The 17,825-nt window shown below is 51.2% G+C and overlaps 1 protein-coding gene across 1 annotated transcript; it reads left to right on the forward strand.

Moving 5' to 3' along the window:
- The first annotated feature begins 717 nt into the window (after window positions 1-717).
- UBQLN4 (ubiquilin 4) lies at window positions 718-16,217 on the forward strand. Its single transcript, XM_040230298.1, has 11 exons — window positions 718-897; window positions 2,433-2,584; window positions 2,987-3,204; window positions 3,777-4,039; window positions 6,034-6,192; window positions 10,027-10,252; window positions 11,323-11,462; window positions 11,954-12,037; window positions 12,205-12,320; window positions 12,516-12,702; window positions 14,204-16,217. The coding sequence occupies exons 1-11, from the start codon at window positions 790-792 to the stop codon at window positions 14,354-14,356; spliced, it is 1,806 nt and encodes a 601-aa protein (XP_040086232.1). The 5' UTR covers window positions 718-789; the 3' UTR covers window positions 14,357-16,217.
- The last annotated feature ends 1,608 nt before the right edge of the window (window positions 16,218-17,825 follow it).

Consider the following 17,825-nt stretch of genomic DNA (forward strand, 5'->3'; position numbering starts at 1 on the left):
TGACAAGTCACGATTCAGTAATTAAAAGAAAGTAAAATTCCTATATTTGTCAGGCACACCTTTGGTTACTTTTCAAAGCAGTTTTCTACATTATACAGTTAGGTGAGATTAGGCGAGAGATACTATTTAGGAAAGGCCGTGCAGGCAAAATTCAGGTCTCTGGAACTGTACTTTGTAGACTTCGTGCAAGCCACTACTCGCAGGGGAATAAAGTCAGTCCTAGAGACGAGGTTCTGGGTGGACATCCAAGAATAAGAAAAGTCAACCTCAAAGTCGGGATAGGTCTCAGGCCTGGAAAGGATTTGGGCTTCCGGAGAAAGGCCAGTTATCACAGGGAACGGAGATAAAGCGGCGACACAGAAAGTCCTTTGTCCCGAAGCTGGAGTTACCCGCGGAGGGGCGGGGGCAGCTTTGGGCCCAGGGGGCACCTCGGCTTGGCTCCGGCGGGCTGCGTCGGGCTGTGGTCTCTCGCGGGGAATTCGACCCCCGCCTCGCAGTGACCGACATGCCCCGCCCCTGCCCCGAACCCCTCGGAGACCGCAGCCCTGCAAGGCCCGGTCCAAGCCGCCGGACCCCGGGCTCGGCCCTGGGCGGACCCCACTGCAGTGGCCCCCCCAGTCCGCCCGGGGCGCTGTGGCCGTGGCGGGTCTGGAGGGGGCGGTGAAGCCTTGGGGAGGGAGGGGACAGGGGAGTGTTGGAGGCGCCGGAGCCGAGCCCGGCCGGCCAGGCGGGCGGGGAGGAGGAGGAGGAGCCGGGCGGGCTGGCGGGCGGCCGGGTGGCGGCGGTGGCATGGCGGAGCCAAGCGGGGCCGAGACGAGGCCCCCCATTCGGGTCACCGTCAAGACCCCCAAGGACAAGGAGGAAATTGTGATCTGCGACCGAGCCTCGGTCAAAGAGGTAGTGCGGGTGGCGGGGGTGGGGGTGAGCGCGGAGGAGGGGTCTGCGAAGAGGCGGGTGGCTCTGAGACTGTCGGGCGTGCAGGAGGGCCGGGGAGTGGAGGGCGGGGGCCCAGCAGGCACTCGGAGGAGCGGGAGGGAAGGGCTGGCGGGTAGGGGGCATCCTGCGAGGGCGATCTGGGGGAGCGTGGCGCGTGTTGGGGAAAGGAGGCCGGGGTTTGCCTTGTGGCCTGAGCTGGGGGCGTGGTGGAGAGTGGGAAGAGGACACCTTGCACTGGGAAGCGGGGAGGACCCTAGGTTTGAGAGGAATGTTCGCCCGGGTTACTGGTCGGGATTCGAGGCGCAGAGGCAGAGTGGGAGCCGGGCCAGGTGCTGAGCCCGGAGAGTGGGCGGCGGGGCGCAGGTTGGGGGGAACTCTGGGCGCCTACTGTGCGACTCAGAGAACGCCCAGAATTCTGACGCCTGGTAGGTGGGGGGAGGATTTCCCTCTGCCTGGATCTTTCCTACTCTTACAAATTAAAGTGGATACATTTGATTCTCAGCCTCTCTGGGATTTACACAGTGTGCAGTAGGTGCTTAGTAAAATGTGTTGAATGAGTGAATGAGGGAATATTGCCTGTGTTCACCACCTCCTGTGGCTGCTCCAGAATTTCACAGGGGCGGGGCTTAAGATAGGCGTCTGATTGGAAGGGAGGGGTCTGGAAGCTGCCTTTGCTTAGCAAGTGCACCCTCTACTAAAGAGTGTGTGTTTGATTTGCTTGGGTTGATGGGGGCGGGGACGGTGTGTGTAATAGGTTTGGGGAGTCTAACTCTCCCCAGCCAGCCTTTATTGCCATCATTACCCCTACCCCCGACCTTATAAAATGACCACATTCCATAATTTAAATAATTTTTGCCTGCAAAGCTGAATTTGAAATCAGCTCTAATTGAGAGCTCCCCACCCCCGCCCCGCCCCTCCACCCCGCAGCGTGTTTGGTTAAGAGGAGCCTGGGCTTAAGACTTGAGTTCCAGTTTGCCCAGGGCAAATTATCTAACTGCTCTAATCCTCAGTTTTTTGGTCTCTGAAATGGAGATAATAATTAACATGTATAGTTAGTGCTGTTATAAATAACTGGGACTTATTTGTTGTAGTTGTTACAAGAAAACTGGGAATAAAGAGAGGAAAGAGACTTGAAGTCTGAAGAGAGAAGGCTGAGGGGAGACAGGGTTGGGCCAAGGAGTTTCCATGAGAGAACTGCCCAGGTAGTACCCTCAGGGGGAACTTGGGACTGAAGAGGGAGTGGCAGATAGAAGCAGGGCTTGGGAGGGTGAGAGACCCTGGAGTATTGCTGAGAGGAGCCTCTCACTGGTCCAGCTCCTTTGGTTAAGAAAGGAGCCGCTTAATTTAAGCTGGAGGGATGGAATCAAGACTGCTGAAAGGACTTCCCACGACTAGAGGTGGGAGCAAGGGAATGCAGAAGCTTTGAAGGAGAGGCAGGGTCCCTGGTTGGTGGAGTCCAGGCAGCCTCCACAGTGACCTTTGCCTCTTGATCACAGTTTAAAGAGGAAATCTCCCGGAGATTTAAGGCGCAGCAGGACCAGCTGGTCCTGATCTTCGCAGGCAAGATTCTCAAGGATGGGGACACACTGAACCAGCATGGGATCAAGGATGGGCTCACTGTTCATCTGGTCATCAAGACCCCTCAGAAGTAAGTTCAGGAGAGGAGCAGGTCCAGCCTCAGACTGGGCTTTCTTTGTTTTTCCCCATCTGACACTTTCTCACCCATTGTTCAAGCATGTGTCTGTGGAAGGTCTGTGGAATGCCAAGACCCAGGAAAGTGGCTCTTCGATGGGCCGCCAGAAGGCCCTGTGATCGGACCTGCAGGGCCAGGGAACTTGACTTACCTCGCCCTAAATGACCTGGAGATAGAGGATACTGGCTCCTTTCTCCCTTTGTCTGATTTGCTGACTGCCCCCCAGCGTCACCCTGCCCCAACTCCACGGTTACCTCAGAGGTGGTTTGGTTTAGGGCTGTAGCTGCACAGCACATGTAGAAATCATGGTCTTCCCTTTTGTGTCCACTTCAATGGGGATTTTTCTTTCTTTCTCAGGGTTCAAGATCCAGCTACTGCCACTGCTTCTTCCCCTTCCACCCCAGACCCAGCCTCAGCCCCCTCCACCACCCCTGCTTCACCCGCCACGTCTGCCCAGCCCTCCACTTCTGGAAGTGCCACTTCAGATACAGGCAGTGGAAGCCGAAGGGGCAGTGGAGGGGGTACCTCCCCAGGGACTGGGGAGGTACCTCCCAGTGCCACTACATCCATACTCTGTAAGCCTTTAGGGAGGAAGGCACCACACTGTAGCCTATAGAGTGGGAGAGAGACCAAGAAGAGGGGAACATTGATCCCTGCTCCTGATCTGATGGGGATTGGGGCCCCTGAACATAGGGTTCCAGACACTGGTGCTTGAGCCACGTGGGGAGGAAACCAATCTGCAAGGGCTTCCCAGAAGAGGGAGCATGGTGAAATATTAAGGGTGAAGGGAGAAATGGGGCTGGGGATGTGGAAAACCCTGGGAGAGGGTGTTGGAGTTTGGGAGAAATGTGGGCCCAACAGTAGCCAGTTGGAGAATATTTATTTGCTCATTGAGGAGGCCATCACTGATTGCCCTCTCTGTGTTCAGTGCTGTGCCTGCCGGTCAGCCTCGGCCATCAGAGGTCTCAGTCTAGTAGGCGCCCACCTCTTTGCCAGCAACAGATCAGGGCTGAGTCTGTGGAAATGATTGAGAAAGGGAGATATGAGAAGCAGAGGGGGCCCATCCTGGTTCTTTCAGGTGATTTCAGTGGCTCTGGCCAAGTAGAAGAGCCTTGGGACAAACTGACCCTGCTCCCCTCCCCCACAGCTGGCTTTGGGGGCATCCTGGGCTTGGGCAGCCTGGGCTTGGGCTCTGCCAACTTCATGGAGCTGCAGCAGCAGATGCAGAGGCAGCTGATGTCCAATCCTGAGATGCTGTCGCAGATCATGGAGAACCCCCTGGTCCAGGACATGATGTCTAACCCCGACCTGATGCGCCACATGATCATGGCCAACCCCCAGATGCAGCAGCTGATGGAGCGGAACCCTGAGATCAGTCACATGCTCAACAACCCTGAGCTGATGAGGCAGGTGGGTCTGAGAGAAGGTTGCGAGGGGGTGGGGGGAAGTGTGGAGGACCCTGGGCACTCAGCTGTGCCCTGTCTTACCTTGTCCCACCTTGATTTGTTCATTCATTCATTCAACAGCCATGTTTTGAGCACTGGGAGTACAGTGATGAAAAGACATAGGCCTAGCTCTCTAGGAACTACTTCTCTTTTTTTATTATTTTTAGATTTGTTTTATTTCTTTATTTTTGGCCGTGCTGGGCCTTTGTTGCCTTGTGGGCTTTCTCTACTTGCTGCGAGTGGGGGCTACTCTGTGTTGCGGTCTCCTCACTGCATGGCTTCTCTTGTTGCAGAGCACGGGCTCTCGGGTACATGGGTTTCAGTAGCTGCAGCTTGTACTTGGTAGTTGCTGCTCTTGGGCTCTAGAGCTCAGGTTCAGTAGTAGTGGCGCACAGGCTTAGTTGCTCCATGGCATGTGGGATATTCCCAGACCAGGGATCAAACCTGTGTCCTCTCCGTTGGCAGGCGGATTCTTAACCACTGGACCACCAGGGAAGCCCCCCAGGAACTTCTGGTCTCAAAGGGAAGTAGGACAAGTAGGAAGGAATTTATAGTATAGCATGGATAGTACTATCATAGAGAAGGTCACAGGATCCCTTAGGAGTACACAGAAGGGCTCCTGACCCTACCCTGGGGCTCAGAGGGGGCCATAAAGGAAGTGTTGCCCAAGCAGAGACCCAAAAGAGGAAGAATGAACCAGAGGGAAAAAAAGAGAAGAGTATTCAGGGCTAAGGGACAGCAAGCACAAAGGCCTGGGAATGAAAAATAGGATTGGAGACCTTTGTGGCTAGGCAGGGCCAGGTGGATAAGGGAGGGTTAGGTGGGTAAGGAAGACCCAGGCAAGGCGGTCTGGTGTTGGTCTTCGGGAGCTCCGTCTTGTGGCCACCCACTAGGGGACGAGGGTAGATGATCTTAGCAGAACTGCGGACACTAGTGCTGGACTCACCAGAAGGTGAGTCCCAGAAGGGCAAGAATTTGCAAATGTTTTGTTCACTGCCTAGAACAGTGCCTGGTGTATAGTTACACTGGTGTATGGTTAACCACTCAATAAGTACTTAGTAAATGAGTGACTTGTGAAATAAGAGATCAGAGGCTTATCATAAGACATAAAAGTGTCTTAGAAGAGGCATGTATGGAGCAGATTTAGGAAGAAGGACAGGGAAAGCTTTTCTCTCCCCCCACCAATTTGTGGTCATTTTTCAGAAGCCGTAATCTAGTTTTGGTCAGACAGACCAACCCAGCCTTGAACCCTGTCTCTACCGCTAACTGACTGTGGGTACTAGGCAGTGAGTCTCTGAGCCTATTTTCTTATCTGCTAAATAGGGACAGAAAAACAGACTTGGGATAGTTATCATGGGGATTAAGTGACTTGAATTCTGTAAATTACTTAGCTCAGTGCCTATATGTAGTGACTGTTCAATAGGTGCTAACTTTCTCTTTTGCTTTCCCCCCTTTCTCGTGTCCTTTCTTTCTTTCTTTAATATTTATTTAGCTTATTTACTTGGCTGTGCTGGGTCTTCATGCAGGATCTTTAGTTGTGGCATGTGGGATCTAGCTCCCTAACTAGAGATCGAACACAGGGCCCCCTGAATTGGGAGCTCAGAGTCTTAGCCACTGGACTGCAAGGGAAGTCCCTCTCATGTCCTTTCTTATTTAACTTCCTTGTGTTCCCTGATACTTCTGCAGATCCCCTGAACCTGAGGGAAGAAAGCTGCTGCCCTCACCCCATCTGGGATCATTGTACCCCCAAAAGTCAACCAGAATACCCACAGAGAGGCAGGGTTGGAGCCAAGATGACAGTACAGAAAGGAAATCCAGTTCACCCTCCTCCCAGCCACTCTGGGTCAGTTCCTGGGCCCTGGACCCTAGTCCTGGTCCCCCTCTTCAAGGCCCACTCTTTTTCAAGCTTGGTGACCTCCTGGTTCCAGAGTCATTTTCTCTCTTTCCCTTTTCCACCAGACAATGGAGCTTGCTCGAAATCCAGCCATGATGCAGGAGATGATGCGGAACCAGGACCGGGCTCTAAGCAACCTGGAGAGCATCCCTGGAGGGTATAATGCCCTCCGCCGCATGTACACGGACATCCAGGAGCCCATGTTTAGTGCTGCCAGGGAGCAGGTGGGGCCAAGGGCTGGGTTGTGGGAGGGTAGTCTGAACTGGGGATCACCCACCTCAGACCCAGGCAAGCCTGAGGTGCTATCTGCTCCTCTTTCCCTCCCTAGTGCCCTGAGGGTAGGCCTTGGCTTGAAGGTGGTTTTCACGGGGGCATAGCCAAGGGTGGTCCATCTCGGCATGGGCCTGAAGCACTAGGGCAGAAGATAGCAGAGGTCCCTAGGGAGTGGGGACAGTGTAGTATCCAAGGGCTTTGAGATTGTTCTGACAGACTTCTTGTGCCGAGGGCTCAAAGGTTGTGGGGCAGGCCTGAGGTCAAAGAGCCCCCCCTTCCATGGTGTGTCTCAAGTGTGGTCCACAGATCACCTGCATCAGAAGCACCTGGGGTGCTTGTTAATCATGAGATTCCTGGTTCCCACCTTTGAGATACTTACTGAATCAATCTCTGGAATTAAGCCTTGGGAATATGTACTTTCAAAAATGTTTTGTGAATTTTTTTCAAACATACAAAAAGTATAACATTCTCTCATATTAAAGTTTAATTTACACTAAATACATTATGCATTTACCTGTTTCAAAACTCAGAAGTTACACAAAGTAAACAGAAGGATATTTAAAAAGTGTGGAAAGGTATCCAAGCTTAATAAAAGTATACAAAAGGGATCCTTCTGTTTCCATCTCCCAGCCCTCTCTTTTCTATCCCGGAGTTAATGAATGTTTTTAGTATTTTGTGTGTTTTCCTAGATATCTTTATCATTAGCAAATAAGATATTACACATGGAATTGCAGCCTTCACCTGTCCCTCCCCCACCCTATGCCTCTCTTTCCCTCTCGGAGTCACTACCATCCTGAAGTTGGTGTTTATCATTTTGATTCTTTTATTACCTATGCATGTATCCATAAATAATCTGTGGCATCATTTTGCATATTTTTTCAACCTTATAGAAGTGATATGCTGTTTGTATAATTTTAGACTTGCTTTTTAAAAACATCTAAAAATGTTTCATTTGAAGAATAATATAGTTGCAGAAAGGTGCACATATCCTAAGTGTTCAGCTTGATGGATTTTCACAAACTGAACAGCCTGCCCCCACAACCAGCACCCAGGTAGGAGAGTGGGACCTCACAATACTTTTTCCTTGTGGAAAGGAAAAGGCACCATGTCCTGAGCAGTCCTTGCCATCCCAACAGATTTCTTGTTCATGGCATCGCTAGCGGTAGTGTTATTCGCTCAGTCGTGTCTGCCCCTTTGTGACCCCATGGACTGTAACTTGCCAGGGTCCTCTGTCCATGGGATTCTCCAGGCAAGAATACTGGAGTGGCTTGCCATTCCCTTCTCCAGAGGATCTTCCAGACCCAGGGATCAAACCCGGGTCTCCTGTGCTGCAGGCAGATTCTTTGGTGTGTGCCTTGCTGGCTGTGTCCCTATAATGATACCACGTTGTCTTAATTAAGCCTGGGCATCAGGTAGGGTGACTCTCCCCTCCCCCCTGCAGCTTATTCTTCACCGTCATCTTGATGATTATTGCCATGCTCTTTCAAATTTTAGAAAGTGCTTATGAAGATTACCTGTGGGTTTTTAGTTTATTTAAGTTTTATTTTACTTAAGTATTTAATTTAAAATGTATATCAAAGTAATGCATGTACCTGGTTAAAAAAAAAATTCAAGTAGTTGAGCAAGGCTCAACTAATTCTGATATACTTTAAGGTATGAGAACCACTGGCTCAGCTAAAAGAGCAGTGTTTGGCAACAACAAGCCTGCATTCAAATACCTGCTCCACCATTCTTCAGTGGTGTGATTTTAAGTGAGTTGCTTAAGCCTCCCTGAGTTTTCTGCTGCCTCATTTTCAAAATGGAGACAATGTATCATACCATTGTCCTCAATCACTTTGGTCTCTGGATCCCTTTATTTATTTATTAAAAAAAAATTTTTTTTTTTGCCTTACTGCACAGCATGTGAGATCTTAGTTCCCTCACCAGGGATCAAAGCTGCACCCCTTGCAGTGGAAACATGGAGACCTAACCACTAGATTACTAGGGAATTCCACTCTGGACCCCTTTATATAGTTAGGACCCCAAGGAGGTTTTGTTTTTGTGGGTTAGGTCTATTGATATTCACTGAATCTGAAATTAAAACTGAGAATTTAAATAAGTATTTATGAACTCATTTAAAAATAACAATAAACCTGTTGCACATTAATATAACCAGCATGCTCTTTATAAAAAAATTTTATTTCCCAAAACAAAACTTTAGAGGAAAGAACGGCCTTGTGTGACATTTTTGCAGATCTCTTGAACGTCTGGCTTATGTAGCTGGGTTCTCAGATCAGATCTGCTTCTGCATTCAGTCCATTGCGTTGTCACATGTTATGTAGCCTTTGGAAAACACCCCTGAATATTTATGAGAGAATGAGAGTGAAAAAGGCAAATAATGTCTTAGGGATATAAAAATTGTTTTTAAACCTTGCAGAGGTCCTAGGACCACACTTTGAGAACTGGTGTATTAGAGGGATATTATAAGCATTAGAATGAATGGGTCAGGCACATAGTAGGTGCTCAATAAATGGCAGTTGTTATCACTTTCAGGAGTTCTGGCAGAGATTCAGGCCTCAGGGTGTACGGGGAAGAGCAAAGCAGGACCCAGAACTAGGTGGGGTTGGGTGCTAGGCAAGTTACCAGAAGAGGAAACCTGCAATGATGACAAAGACTGAAACTGTGGTGCATGTTCCCTGGCCTGCAAACCCTATTATCTGAACAGGCATCTGGTAGGGCAAAGGAACCACAGCTCAGAGCAGGAGCTGGCCCCCTGTTTGAATAAACAGGAAAAGTAACTGGATATGAAACTCCCTGGTGCGGTGGGGCTGAGGCTGCTCAGGTACCTCCTGCATGGGTAAGGCCTTCCTGGGAACAGGAGAGGGAGGCTGAGCAAGGGGAAGAGGCCTGTTCTCCCTCAGCCATCACAGGCCTCAGACAGAGCTCTTTCCTGGCTATCAGCGGGTCCAGAGGGAGGAGGTTCAGATGCAGATTCGGGTGCCACCTTAGGCAGCCCATCATGTAGTGGGGTGCAGACCCTGAGACAATCCTGGGTAACATCCTAGGGGGCCTGGTGCTAAGGGGGACTGTTTAGCTGAAGCAGCCAGTCTGAGAAGATGGGGGTGGAGAGGAGAAAGAAGAGATTACATGTCAGGAAGCAACAGAGGACAAGACCTAGGGAAGGGTGCTCAGCCAGAGGTGTGCCCCTCTGAGGGGCTCCACTGTGATGTGCCTGGCTGGACAGAATGCCACATGGGGGATCGGGAGGTGCGGAAGAAGGTTCAGCGGAGTTAGACTTGGACTGAGGCGGCTGGAAAAGGGAGAGCTGAAGGCAAATAGGGGTTGGAGTAGAGTCAGCTCCCATCAAGCCAATAATTACCTATTGAGCACCTACTAGTGTCAGGGCCAGGAGTGCCAAGGTGAATCTGACATTGTCTCTGCCCCTTAAGAGCTAAGGAAAACAAGTATCTCGCTGCACAGTAGGAAAGGTGTGTGTCAAGCACTATAGAGCACAGAGAAGACTAGAAACCAAATACTTAGAGCCACCAGGGGAGATGGGGGGGGTGTTTCCGGTTATCTGAGGGGTTCAGTTTTATCCAGTCATTAGCATCAGCCAACTGCCACCTTGCAGGGTGAGGGTGAAGTTGCCCATTGTGAGGCCAGAAATTGACACGAGGACCTCCACAGTTTAGATCTCTCTCCCTTTCCTGGGGACGGGGAGGCTATTAGGTGAGAAGAAAGAAAGGGCCTAGCCCTTCTCCCTGATTTGTTTCAGTCCTTAACCCAAAACCTTTCCCTCCTCCCAGTTTGGCAACAACCCCTTCTCTTCCCTGGCCGGGAACTCCGAGAGCTCATCCTCCCAGCCTCTGCGGACTGAGAATCGAGAGCCCCTCCCTAACCCCTGGAGCCCCTCGCCCCCCGCCTCCCAGGCCCCCGGGTCCGGTGGGGAGGGCACCGGAGGATCAGGGGCCAGCCAGGTGCACCCGACAGTCTCCAACCCCTTTGGGATCAATGCGGCTAGCCTGGGGTCAGGTATGTCCTGGGGTGGGAGGAGCTGAGTGGGGTCACCAGGGCAGCCCCCTGCCCCAGGCCTGAAGGGGGTTCACACTGCTCCAGAATGTTGAAGACAGAGGTGAGACTGTATCGGAGCCACAGACAGCTCTGTGGCCTGCAGTTAGTGGCTTCACCCCTCAGAGGGTGAGGCTTGGCTCTAGCCCTGTCCCAGTGTCCCCAAGAGTAAGTAGCGGCTTATGAATGAACCAGGCCCCACCTTCTAAGCTCTTTCAACTCTGCTGGTATTGTCCAGTGTAAATGGGTTAGAGTGGGGATGAGGGTGTGTGAGAGGAGTGAGGGACGGGTAGATGTGAGGCTGGCCGAGAGAGATGTGCAGAGCTGCCTTGTACAGAGTATAGGTTATGCACTGCACAACCCTGGGAGATGCCCCATTTATCAAGACTATGACTATACATGGCCCTAGGGATGTCTGGTAGATGCCATGATTTCTCTGTACTCGGGAATACCTTGGTCGGGAAAGTCCCTTTCCTTCTATACGCTTATTTCATAAATAAGGGACTTGAACCTGACCCATGGTTGCAGAATTATACTGCTGAGTCTTGAGGGGTCTGGACCATCACCAGGTTGGGGGAAGACCACATGGGAAAGGCTCCTGGCCTTCCGCCCCAGCTCCAACCAGACCGTTGACATACTTGGATTCCTAATGAGATTTGGTTTGAGGAAAAGGGTCTCTGCTGCTACAATAAGTTTGAAAACCATTGATCTGGGTCATCTTTAGTCAAATCCTTTCCAACTCTGACATTATCTGACCTGTGGCAGGAACAGAGGGATAGGAATCAGACCCAGTTTGTAACCAGCTTGATCATAGCAGAGCAGATGGTGAGGGAGCCAGACCAAAGCAAGGCAAGATGACCTCAGGGTCAAGAGAGACTTGGACCCACTCCCTGGGCCGTGGGCGTCCACTTTACTGCTGCCTTTCTGAGTTTTGCAACTGTTCAGTGCCTGAAGTAAGGTAGATTGAAGTCAGGCATCTGGTTTCCATTTGGACCCCTGTTCTCTTGTTTTGTTTCTTTCCCTTCCTATCGTAGGAATGTTCAACAGCCCAGAAATGCAGGCCCTCCTCCAGCAGATCTCTGAGAACCCCCAGCTGATGCAGAACGTGATCTCAGCCCCCTACATGCGCAGCATGATGCAAACGCTTGCCCAGAACCCCGACTTTGCTGCTCAGGTATGGGACTGGCATGAGGGGCGTGTGCTGGGGGCTGTGACTTGTGATGATCAAAATGCTCCAGAGCCAGACTGCCTGGGTTTTTGTATTGAGCTCTACCACTTCCTAGCTGCATGAGCCAGGCAAGTTATTTATCCCGTTTCCTCATCGGTAAAATGGTAATAACAACAGTACCTGCCTCCAAGTTGTGAGGGTTAAGTGAGTTAATAATATAAAGTGCTTAGCGCATGGCCTGGCACAGAGTAAGCCCTGTGTACTGAGAAATGTTCGCTATTATCGTCCTCATCAGACTGGCTTTTGACTCTTGTCCTTGTCCAGAGTATAGTTCCAGTTCCTCTCACTGTCCCACCTAGGACTTCAGGATACTCTGAGATCTTTGGAAAAGCTGGCCCGGTTTCCTACAGTGGTGGGGTGCTGAGGGAGATGAGGCGGTGGGGGCATTGTGAGGGTGGGTAGGCCCAGGCCTCCCCCTGCTACCTTCATCCTGGCAGATGATGGTGAACGTGCCGCTCTTTGCGGGGAACCCCCAGCTGCAGGAGCAGCTCCGCCTGCAGCTCCCGGTCTTCCTGCAGCAGGTAAGTGAGGAGCCTAGACGGGTGGAGGTTGAGGGCCACCCGCGTAGACCCAGAGGCCCAGGGGGTGGAGCTTAAGGGAGGGGCCGCGCCTGGCTCTGGACTCAGGGTCTAGGCCACCTCCCGACTCCTGCTGCGTCCTGTGGCCTTTCCATGTTGTTTCCCACCAGATGCAGAACCCAGAGTCACTCTCCATTCTCACCAATCCCCGAGCCATGCAGGCGCTGCTGCAGATCCAGCATGGGCTGCAGACCTTGCAGACCGAGGCCCCAGGGCTGGTGCCCAGGTGAGGGCGGGGCGAGTGGGCAACAGGGATCTGGCTCCTCCGCCCCCTCGAGCCCGTTTCCTGCCGCTCTCAGCAGCCCTTGTGTCCCTGAGGATCTGTTTTCCTGTTTCTTCCAACTGCTTTTCCTGCTGGATCTCACGTTCCCATCCTTTTCTCAGAGGCCATCTCCCCCTTCTCGGTCTCTCCTGCCTGCAGCCTTGGCTCTTTTGGGATGGCCCGGCCCCCAGCATCCTCGGCAGGCAGCAACGCCGGGTCTGCGCCGGAGGCGCCCACCGCCTCGCCAGCCCTCCCAGTCACGTCATCTCCAGCAGGGGCCTCCAGCGCTCAGCAGCAGCTCATGCAACAGATGATCCAGCTTCTGGCTGGAAGCGGAAGTTCACAGGTACGCAGGGCAGCGGACTGGTGCTAGGACCCTGCAGTGCTAAGGGCGGCAGTCAAATGGAAACAGCAGGCTTTGGAGTCAGCCAGGCCTGGCTTTAGTTCCTGGTCTGCTACTTTCTAGCCTTAGGTAAGTAACTGATCTTCCATCAGTTTAGTTTCCACAGCTGTGACCTGGAGATGAGCATAGTAATAGCACTTACTGGGTCAGCTGAGTACTGGTCTATGTGCCTTGTATATAAGAGCTCACTTCCTTTACTCTTCACAGCAGCCTTGTTCTTACTCTTTCTGTGTTACAAATCCCAGAGAGGTTAAGTGGCTTTCTCAGAGTCACATAGTGAGTAAGTAATGAAGCCAAAATTCAAACCGAGGCATATTGGCTCCGGAATTTACCCTTTAACCACTGTGTTTTACTACTTCTACTGTATCAGAGGACTCTTTTGATAATTAGAGCAGCCTCTGTCTGGGACTTTCCTGGCAGTCCAGTGGTTTAAGACTCCACATTCCATTGCAGGGGGCACGGGTTCTTTCTCGGGTCAGGGAACTAAGATCTCATATGCTATGTGGTGCAGCCAAAACAAAAATAAAAATAAATAAAGCAGCTTCTGTCTCTGAGACTGGAGAAGAGGATTCCGGGAGGAGAGGTGACCAGAGCCCTGGGCTACAAAGTCTAGGCCTGGGGCTTGGGGGCAGAGCAGGGGATTACCTCAGGTAAGCCCCTTAACCTTTCTCTGACCTCTGTGACCTCTGGGGAAAGCCTTTCAACAGAAATGGAAGTGTGCCCAGCTCTGTGCGAGGCTCTGAGAGGGCTGGGTGAAGCGCTCTCCAAGGCCTGGTCCGGCTGGGTCTGGAGCCCAGTGTGGGTGGATCATGATGGAAACATCACAGAGCGGCAAAGGGCTCCTGGACTGCAGGTTGGGCGCTCTGATCGCTGGGCTCCTTCCAACCCTGAGTCTTCTGTTCATGATCTAGGCTATGGCTTCCTGAACATCCCTTGGGGAAGACATTTCCAGGAGGTGTGTTTTGGAGTGTTAAAAATGAAAAGCCTCCTCTTTTGTAAATAACTGTATTTGTTGATGGGTTAAATACAATTAAATAGGTTCGTGTTTTCCGGGGGCCCTTCTCTGACCTTTAATGTGGCCGTGTGTGTGACAGTTGCCAGGGGCAGGTTTGGAGGCAGTATTTACTGACCACAGAACATTTGGCTTTTGGACTGCCTGTTAACATCTCCAGAGTGCTGATGGAAAGCAGTTAGGAATATGGGCTGATCTAGACCTATTTGTTTGAAATTTCCAGAAAGATTGCCCCCCACCCCCACCTTATGACGGCACAGCTGTTTAGTGATTTGGGACGCTGGCACCCCTGGCCTCTGTTTGCTGGTCATTGACCCCTACCCCATTGGTTGATTCTGAGGAGGACTTTGTCTCTCCATCATAAATCCTTGGAATCAGCTAGGCCCTCTGGGGTTGGTCCTGAGCCCACTTCACAAGGCTTGTCCCCTCCAGGTGCAGACGCCAGAAGTGAGATTTCAGCAGCAGCTGGAGCAGCTCAACTCCATGGGCTTCATCAACCGTGAGGCCAACCTGCAGGCTCTGATCGCCACGGGAGGGGACATCAACGCAGCTATCGAGAGGCTCCTGGGCTCTCAGCTCTCCTGATCCCTCAGCCCGGGCCTCCTGCGTCTCCCTTCCCTTGATGCCAGCGTTTGGCTCCTCTGTCGGGCTGGCCCTCTGCAGCTTGCCATGCCTTCTGTTCTTCCCCCTTGTTCTCTCCAGACAGCAGGGTGACTTTAGAGGGGTGGGCCCCAGCCCCGTGGCTCTGAGAATTCCACTTTCACTTCACCTCTTGTAGAATCTTCTCTCCTGGTCCTGCCTGCTTGAGCAGAGCTATTTAAACAGTTTTCAGTTTTTGTTGATTGGCCCCACCTCCTTACCCCACAACCATCTTTTGCAGCCTTCACACTTCTCAGTGGCAGTGCAGAGTTGAAGGAGGAACCCACTGTCTGCTTTATTAGAACAGGGTCTTCTCTCTCTACCACTAGGATTTTTCTTGTCTTATGATTACTTTTGGTAACTCTTCCTCCTCTCTTTCCCCTCATCCCCTCCCACCTCCAGCCTACCCAGTGCTAGACTTCCATCCTCTGAAGGAGGGCCAGGTGAAGCAGGCTGTGATTTTCCTCCTCACCGCATGTTCTGAACACTTTCAGGGGGTCTGTTGGAATTCCCAGTGGAAGGAAGATGCTTGTTCCCCCTGTCTGAAGGGAAACATGAGACGCAGCCCCTTGGAGCAGGAGTTAACAAGCCCTGAAGTGAAGTTGCTCAGTCATGTCCGACTCTTTGCGACCCCGTGGACTGTAGCCTGCCAGGCTCCTCTGTCCATGGGATTCTCCAGGCAAGAATACTGGAGTGGGTTACCATTTCTTTCTCCAGGGGATCTTCCTGACCCAGGGATTGAACCCACGTCTCCCGCATTGGAGGCAGACGCTTTAACCTAAGCCCTGGACCAGCCCAACAAGGGGATGAGGGAATGAGACTTTCTGGAGGAAGGGAATGGGGGAAATAGCCTGAGCAGAGAACTTGGAAGTTGGAATTGACAGGGAATGGAAACACTAATAGTTCTTTTAGTCCACAGAGTCTAGGCTTTGGCCTAGCAAAAGAGATTTAGAGATGGTAATGAAATTTGAGTTGAAGAAAAGGGTTCAGTGAAGCTAAACAGTATGGCTCACAAGGGATTATGTTGGTTCCATTTCCTCAAACACACATGCTTCTGTACATTCACACACATTTCCATGAACCCAGGACCTGCCCGCATCTCCAGGTACCGGTGATTTAAACCCTGCTCAGAAGACATGACGAGGATTGGGGTCTGTCTCAGCAGTGAGGGTGTGTGTGGGTGGGTGGGTGCATGGATGCATGCACGCACACATGTGCATGTGAGTTGAGTGGGAGGGTGGACACCTTATTGATTTCTGGTTAGAGTTTCATCCCACCAGACAGAAATAGGCAGAAGGGCCTGTCTAGGTCAGGAATATATACACCCTGGAGAGCTAGGTCCCCTAGGCCTCTGGATCCCTGGCTAGGGTGGGTACCCCTTCTGAAGCTGTCAGGGCTGTGACTGGCACCCTTGATTACCCCTCCCCTTATTGCTTTCGGGGAATAGTTGGGGAGGAGTCTTTCTCTCTAGAACCCCTGGCCGCTCCTGCCCTTGAGTTTTCACTGTTTCCCTCCAGGCCAGAAAGTTCTATTTGAGGAAGGAAAGGAGAGGGCAGCAATGATGCCTTTGATCTGGAATTGGACTTTACTCTAGTGGAGCACAGGGGAGGCTCAAATCACCTCCTCTCTCTGCTACTTAGCCCAGCTGCTTGGAGGACCCGTTACGGAGGCAAGAGGAACTGAATTTACTCCCAAGTGGGAAAGGGTCCCAAGCAACCCAGAGAGGATGTCTGTGTGGCTTTCCCTCCCTACCTCCCCCAACTCCTACACTGGCCTTTGTAAATAAATGGTATGGTCTTTGTTGTGAGGGTGTCTTGGTGTTTGTTTCCTGGGGTAGAGGAGGCGGGCTGAAGAGGGCTTTTGTAAAGCTGTATCTAGACCAGTGGTTAAGAATCTGCCTTACAATGCAGAGGAAGCGGGTTCCATCCCCGGTTGGGGAACTAAGATCCCACATGCTGCAGGCAGCTAAGCCCACGTACTCCATAGCTACTGAAGCCTGCTCGTTCTAGAGCCGAAGAGCCACAGCGAAAGATCCCTGCATGACACAAGGAAAGTCCCGCGTGCTGCAACCAAGACCTAACACGACCAAAGAAAATATTTAAAAGAAAGTGTTCAGAATCACTGAAGGTAAAGGGATAACTGATCATGCGGCTATCTGTAATCTGTGGTTTAGGAATGGAAAGGGTTGTTCTCTTCCATTCCTCATTGCCAGACCATAAGTTATCAGGTCCCACCCCACCCACCACACCCGTAAGTCAGGGCTGGGAGAGGAATGTATGAAAGGTGCTAGGAATACGGCTAAGTCCTTGCTTCCTTTCCCTGATCTCTTGGCAAGACTATCCTCTCCTTACCCCAGGTAAAAAGGTCAAAACAAACCCTTATATTCAGATTTTATGTAAGTGGAGTTTCGCAGTTCCTAGTCTTAAGCTCTGAGGCTACAGTCTAGCTGCTGCTGCTAAGTCTCTTCAGTTGTGTCTTACTCCATGACCCTATGGATGGTAGCCCACCAGGCTCCGCTGTCCCTGGGCATTCTCCAGGCAAGGATACTGGAGTGAGTTGCCATGCCCTCCTCCAGGGGATCTTCCCGACCCAGGATCAAACCCACGTCTCCATGTCTCCTACCTTGGGAGGTGGATTCTTTACTGCTAATGCCACCTGGAAATCCCTGCTCTGCAACTAATCAGTGTGAGCCTAAGGAAGTCTTCATATGTCTACAGCTTTATCTTTTGTATAGTGAGGTTATGGGCTAGAGTTCTGTGATATCTGGAATAAAGCGAGTGGGAGGTTCCACTTCTAATAATGGTAGGCTGGATGTTTCAGACCAACCCTCAGAATTTTTAAATATGAAAAGTATCAAAATTCGACCGAACTGAACTGAACGAAGATTGACTGGGAATCCAGAGAGAAAAGAAGACTCCAGGGCTGTCTTTGCCCATGGGGGCTTTTCCAATTGCGAAAAGGCTTCTGAGAGGCTGAGCTATGCTTTTGAGGGCCTTGAAGGATGAGAGCTAGAGGAAGAAAAAAATAAAAATCTGGGATAGCTAAATATAGGGATGCTGGTAAAGATCCACCTAGACTAGGACCCCCTAAGGATGAATCAGAAGGAAAGCAGTTGTATTCTGCAGCCTGGTGTGCCACCATTCTGGGTGGTCCAGAAACTCTCAAGTCTCAAACTTGGAATAAGCTGATCCATATGTGTAGCATCTCCAGATGCTTGGGAGAAGCAAGCAGAAATCTCAAGGAACTTAACACCAATCTGGACCTCAAAAGTATTATAGTTAATAATTTTTCAAATATAACATCAACCACAATGAGAATTAGTCAAGAGCCTGAAGAAAGCAAACCTGAAATGACACCCTTAAAAAGGAAATGAGAGACAACAAATAGACAATTCCACGTACTGGAGTTATGCAGA

The sequence above is a fragment of the Oryx dammah genome, unplaced genomic scaffold, assembly GCF_014754425.2.
Source record: "Oryx dammah isolate SB20612 unplaced genomic scaffold, SCBI_Odam_1.1 HiC_scaffold_28, whole genome shotgun sequence".
Lineage (NCBI taxonomy): Eukaryota > Metazoa > Chordata > Mammalia > Artiodactyla > Bovidae > Oryx > Oryx dammah.